Here is a 220-nt window from a genome sequence, read left to right as displayed (position 1 = left end):
TCCCGCTCTGCAGATCCCCCTCCCGCCTTCAGGGAAGCCACTGCTGACCCCCGAATACGCGTCCCCGGCAAAGCAGAGGGAAGGCACCGCTTACCGGAGCTGCTCGCCGGTGAGCAGGACTTCGGCCATGTGCTCCAGCTCCGCCGCTTTCTGCTGCATGCTGCTCATGCCCTCCTCCATCGCCGCCGGCCTGCGGACACACCGCCAGGTGAGGGGGACC

At 68.2% G+C, this 220-nt stretch overlaps 1 protein-coding gene across 1 annotated transcript in view; it reads right to left on the bottom strand.

Moving 5' to 3' along the window:
• The window catches only part of LOC104493215 (DEP domain-containing mTOR-interacting protein), a gene marked incomplete at its 3' end in the record, with an annotated part of 55,973 nt that extends 55,793 nt beyond the window's left edge, over positions 1-180 (bottom strand). The window contains exon 1 of the mRNA XM_010135862.1: positions 95-180. Coding sequence (XP_010134164.1) covers positions 95-180 — 86 coding nt within the window. The remainder of the gene's footprint in view (positions 1-94) is intronic.
• Positions 181-220: the final 40 nt, after the last annotated feature.

Source organism: Buceros rhinoceros, unplaced genomic scaffold (assembly GCF_000710305.1).
Source record: "Buceros rhinoceros silvestris isolate BGI_N320 unplaced genomic scaffold, ASM71030v1 scaffold7425, whole genome shotgun sequence".
NCBI classification, from domain to species: Eukaryota; Metazoa; Chordata; class Aves; order Bucerotiformes; family Bucerotidae; genus Buceros; species Buceros rhinoceros.
Note: the sequence above shows the minus strand (reverse complement) of the source record. Positions and strands in the feature narration are given on the sequence as shown.